This window comes from Echinops telfairi, unplaced genomic scaffold (assembly GCF_000313985.2).
Source record: "Echinops telfairi isolate 266 unplaced genomic scaffold, ASM31398v2 ScPeMD7_2;HRSCAF=8, whole genome shotgun sequence".
Classification (NCBI taxonomy): domain Eukaryota; kingdom Metazoa; phylum Chordata; class Mammalia; order Afrosoricida; family Tenrecidae; genus Echinops; species Echinops telfairi.
In genome coordinates this window covers 68,439,194-68,444,724 of record NW_022103898.1, presented here as the reverse complement: position 1 = coordinate 68,444,724, position 5,531 = coordinate 68,439,194, and the positions used below count along the sequence as shown (strand labels likewise).

General features: G+C 41.8%; 1 protein-coding gene across 1 annotated transcript in view; it reads left to right on the top strand.

Moving 5' to 3' along the window:
* Positions 1-503: 503 nt before the first annotated feature.
* TBC1D30 (TBC1 domain family member 30) overlaps positions 504-5,531 on the top strand; it is a 79,500-nt gene continuing 74,472 nt past the window's right edge. The window contains exons 1-2 of the mRNA XM_045288936.1: positions 504-513; positions 1,801-1,965. Of these exons, the coding sequence (XP_045144871.1) occupies positions 504-513; positions 1,801-1,965 (175 nt within the window). The remainder of the gene's footprint in view (positions 514-1,800; positions 1,966-5,531) is intronic.

Below are 5,531 nucleotides of genomic sequence, written 5' to 3'. Positions count from 1 at the left end.
ACAACTCGACATAACAGAGATATCTTAGGAATCACTGAAAATGAGATAATGTAAAAATTCGGTCATTGAGCAAAAGCATCATTTATATGCAAGGTGATATTTCGCTATCTTTTATTTCTAGAAGAAAATGTAAATAGAAAGTGTTTGTTTTGCCTGAAGGGATCTAGCAATGGAGAACCTCTGGCCCCTCTTGATAACTTGTCCACACCTGTAATCATCTTTCAAACCAAAATATTTTTGTTTTTAGTCATTGTGGTTTGTGTGAGCATTTACAGAACAAAATCTTTTTCCATGCAGCGATTTATGCCCGCTTTGTAGAGCTGGCAGTTCTGTCAGTGTTCCCAGTTTCTGTTCATCTGTCCAGCTCCTTCCTGCCTTCTTGGTTTTGCTTTGGGCACAAGCGGCCCTTTGGCCTGGCCTGGTTCCTTGAGTACATTCGTCACCAAGTGTATTGTGTCCCTGATAGGCCTGACTGTAGTTTGGCTGCAGGGTGATCTCTGGGGATGGGTCCAGGTGTGAAGGGTGTCCAAGGGTCACTGTCTCAGGGGCCCACCAGTTTCTCTCATACCCTCAAGTCTGGTCTTTTTGTGGATGGGTGTAGACCAATAGTTGAATCTTAGAGCGCCCAAATCCTAATGTGCCTTTTCTTCCCGTCGTATCCCACCAGCTTGACCTCCAACTGAGAGGAAGACCTCATAGTACTTCCTTGTGCTTGTTGAAGGTATTTTTGTAGTGTAGTCTACAGAGGCCATCACATTAGGTTCACAGAGGAATCCAGGGGGCTGGGCACGGTCTGGGACTCGTTTGTCTAAGATCACCCAGGCTGACCCAAAGGCAATTCTTTGGGACTCAAGGTCGTGTTCATCTTCCCGGGTGCTGTCAGGTATGACAGTTGTTAAAGACTGCTCAGACTCTCTTTAGATAGACCCCGGAAGTTCATTTTGACCTCTGGAGTAATGTTCCTACTTTTGAGCATATCTTTTACATTTTCCTGATCCTCTGCGGGTTTTCTAAATCCCTTTAAAAATGAGTCAGCCCCCATCCCGCTACCTAATGAGGGTCTAGCCATTGCTGCTTGAGTGGAAAGCTTCGGCTGTGTCTCAGGTCCCCTCTAGTGATGAAGGATGACACTGAGTGTGGAGAACAAAATTTCCAAGCCAGCAGGATTATTCTTAGGGAGATTGTTGACAGTTCTCATTCTCAGGCTGCTGTTGAGAAATCAGTATTATGAATGTAGAATTATCCTTGGCGGGTTTTAAAGGAAAAAGAAATAGACTTTCTACCAGAGTTGAGAAATCACTGAGTCTGTGAGATAAAAAATTGTGCCTAACAGGCTATCAGGAAACTATTCGTCCATGTAAAACCAAACCAGAATTGCCACATTCATCTACATTAGAAAGTGTAGTAATATTTACTTTCAGCTGGGCTATTTACAGACAAAGCTATGCGCTTAAAAAAATATTGTTATCAGCTATTAGGTTTAGTACTAAAGTAACTGACTGCAAGCTTGCTCTCTGAGCTCATTAGTGACACAAATGCATATGGCAGTTTCCAGGCAATAAAAGGTAAATTTTCAAAAGGAAGGGTCTTTTCTCATGGGTTAGTGGTAGCCTCCAGGATGCAACTTGAGGTATTTGTGTCATAGGTGAGGACAGAAGATGAAAGGATGGCTTAGTGCCTTTCTCATACGTGACAATCCAGGGTAAGTTAAAGTGGACCTTTTGACTCACACAGCACTGGAATTTGTGTGCTTCTCAAAGCATTTATCTCTCTGCGTTTAATTTTTTTCTTCTCTAATAGACACCAGTGAGCTGAAGACGATCCTTCAAGAGCTGAAGTACAGAATTGGCACTCAGTCGGCAAAGTTACTCCGGCAGTTGAAGCAGAAAGACAGGCTTCTGCATAAAGTGCAGAAGAACTGTGACATTGTCACGGCGTGCTTGCAGGCCGTGTCACAGAAGAGAAGTAAGTATTAACGTGGGCTCAGCCCTTGTGCTGCTGCAAGGTCATGATGCTGAGCCAATGGCTGCCTGCCGTGTTTCTGAATGTATTTAACAGTTGCAAATGGGAGCTACTGAGGTTGTGAACAACTGTAGGGCCATACAATGTGGAAAACATGATTTCTCTTTTCTGAATAGTGTTACCAGGAGCCCTGGTGGTATAGTGGGTCATGCATTGGGCTGCTAATCACAACATCAGCCGTTCAAGCCCAGAAGTTGCACTTGAGGGAAAACATGAGGTTGTCTGATCCCATAAAGATTTCCAGCCTCAGAAACCCACAGAGGCAGTTCTGCCCTGTTCTGTAGAGTCGCTGAAGTCAGAATTGACTTGATAAACAAGCGAGTAGTGTTACTAGGATAGCTTCCTATTTTCTTTTTTTCAGTTAAAATGTATATTTTATATTTAATGCTGCAAACGGTTTTATTCTAGATTTGAGATAGTACTTACTTTTGACATAGCTGTTTATATCTGATGCCAAACTAAGGCTGTAGTCTTTATTTTATTAATGACATAAAGTACATACAACCTAAAAGGAATACTTCTGTTCTTCTAAAATGAAATGAATTTAACAATTGACTTGATCTTACAACTTGTTCTGGAATCTGAAAAGGACAAAACATTTTAACAAATAAAATAATCCCCTGGGTCATATGCTCATAACTAAGAGTGTGGTTGGTTAACTGAGTTAAAAATAAGCTGTAAAACTAATAATCCCTGTTAAATACAGATTATAAAAGCCTGTAAATTAGTTTTGTGCTTCTCCATGCAACCGCTTTCCAGTTGATTCTGCTAACGTTTCCCTGTTTTGTATTCTTTCATTAACATGCAGCCTGGCCCCACAGTATGCTCAGGTATGGTAAATAGAGGCACAGTTGTGGTTTTGCTAAAATGCCTGGTGGCAGCTTTACAGGTGCATGTGAAAGTTGCTTTTTCTTTCTTACTTTTTCACATTTTATGTTTTACACCTCTTAGAGGTTTTTTTTGTTTGTTTGGTTTTTAGTTTTTAAATTCCATATTAAGCCAAAGGAGCCCTCATGGCACAGTGGTTAAAGTGTTTGACTGCTAATCAGAAAGTTGATAGTTGGAGCCCCCGCCCCGCTGTGGGTGAAAGCTGGAGAGTCTGCTGCTGAAGGCTGCAGTCGTGGGAGCCCTGGGGGGCAGTGCACTCTGCTCCATGTTGTGTCTCTGAGTTGTCATCGCCTCCACAACAATGGGTTTTACTTTGTTGTTTTGCTTTATATTCATATGTATTCATTTTCATGAAGCACTTTTCAGGGCTTGATGATTTTCAGATAATAAAATGCATAGCTTAAGTTCCGTTCTCATGTTTTATGAGAAACAGAAAGTTCAGTGTTGTCTCCTTCCTTTTCAGTTCTGTCACCATCTGCGATTCCCAAACTCTTATTCTTCTGGCTTACTCCAGGGTTTCAGATTCGTAGGTGTCAACAGAATACTGCTCAATTACCAGATTGAGCTGACGTGATTCCACGCAGCAGCAGGACCTCAGTGGGGTTTTCTCCAAACCTAAACCAGAGTCTTGTCTGGCATTGCTGGAGAAGAAAGGCGGGCATAGATGTCTATACAAAGGTGGCATGTCCGATAAGTACTAAATGTGTTAACGTGGCTCCTGATTGAGTCATACGCACTAAGTGAAAATGTTTCTGTATCTGCCCCCCACCAACCTTTTTTTTCCGCTATATGATTTTTCTCTTTTCGACATTTTTTTTTTTAATGTGCCCATGGTTAGGTTTTAGATGAGGAGTTAAAAGCACAGAGTGGTCAGTGCTTGGAGCTTGGATGTGTGGGAACTAGGATCAGAGATGGATGTGAGTTAGGAGCATAGAGGAATGTCAGGCCAGTCCAGATTCAGAGGCTGAGGAATTCTGGGGATTTGTAATTTGAACTTGAATATATGAATATTGGACAGATAAAAGGAGCAACAGTTATGGTTTGTTTTTTGTCAGAGGAAACCAGCCTCCAACAACTGAAGGGCCAGTATGCGCAGTTGTACGGCGATGATATATGAAGATTATAGTAAAGTCATAGAGGATAGGAAAGATAGGAGAGAGACTAAAAAAAGGAGTCAGACACATTTTGTGGTAGCATGCTCACCTCAGCCCCTCTTGATGGTCCGTGTGGAACTGGGAGAAGTGAAAGAGAGCCTTTACTATCTTGGGACATTTATAGGTAGCCATATGACATGCATATTCAGTAGTTACATGCATCACAAGGTGAGTGGTAACTACATGAAGGTCCCTGAACTCATAGGTGAAACCTAACACCTGCATTGGGGGAGGGTGTGAGGGGGGGCTGGGTGTCATGGGAGGAAGAGAGAAAAGGATGTCTGCTTCTATGTGGAGCTGCAATCAACCATGTGTTTAAGGCAGCAAAGCTGTTAAGGGAGAATCTGTGGGAACGATATTTAAAGCAGGATAATGTACTTGGATTTTACCTCTAACCAAAGTGGAGGCTTTCTTACTCTGGAATACTAGCTTTCCAGATTCCCTCTGTTGTAAGTTAGGGAATATAGTCCTCATCATATTTCCCTCTGTGTTAGTTTCCCACAGTTTTTAGAGAAAAATGCAGTCACAAGTTTACAACGAATTTGTGAATTCAGGCATGCACCCTTCCTGTGTAGTTTATAGAGTTTCTGGCTTTAATTCTAACCAGATTTTTGCATCCCAGAACAGTGGGGATTTCCTGACTCTTGTCCTTGGGAGCTCCAGTCTCACCTTGGTAAGAAAACCCCAGTAAATGGAACAGAATGCTTTTGTTGAGTTAAGGAACCCCAATGCCTTAGAATGATCCTGGTTACATAATACTGTATTATAATATGGACAGCATTTGCAATTTGACTCAAAGGCTCTCTATCCGATTTCGAAGGACTCCAGAGGTGAGAGGCTTGTGGATAAATGCCTAATTCTTGTAGTCGCACAGTTCCTGAAAGCTAACTCATAAAAAACCCATTTAATTAATGTTCTAAAAAGATCAAGATTTTATTCTCACACTAGATAAGTGCAGTTCCACTTGGATGACAGTTGACAGTGACACATTCTAATGGCCATGTGGACTCACATACGTGTAATTTGCAAACATCCAAGCCCCCCGGGGCGGCCCGTATTTGTGTCTCTGAATCCAGGGCTTCTTACCTTAAGTGATTTCCCCCCTTCTCTGTGCGTGAGCCCTCGTTGCAGAAAGTAGATTAATGGTTGCCAGGAGACTGAGCCACTGCCTATGAGCGGGGCGTGTTTTCTTGGGTGATGGCACATTGGAAAATCCGATCACAGTGGGAGCTGCACAGTTCTGTGAGTATACTGAACACCCCTGAATTGGGCAGTGGAAAGGGTGAATTTTATGGTACATGACTTATGTCACACGAAAAAAGCTGAGAAATATTGTGGAAACAAAAAATAGAGATTAAAAAGAGGAAAATGAAAAAAAAAAAAAAAGAGGAAAATGAATTTTTCTGAATATAATCTCTTAATTTTTAGGGTAATTTATCCAAGTGTAGATTTTTTTTCAGTACAAAG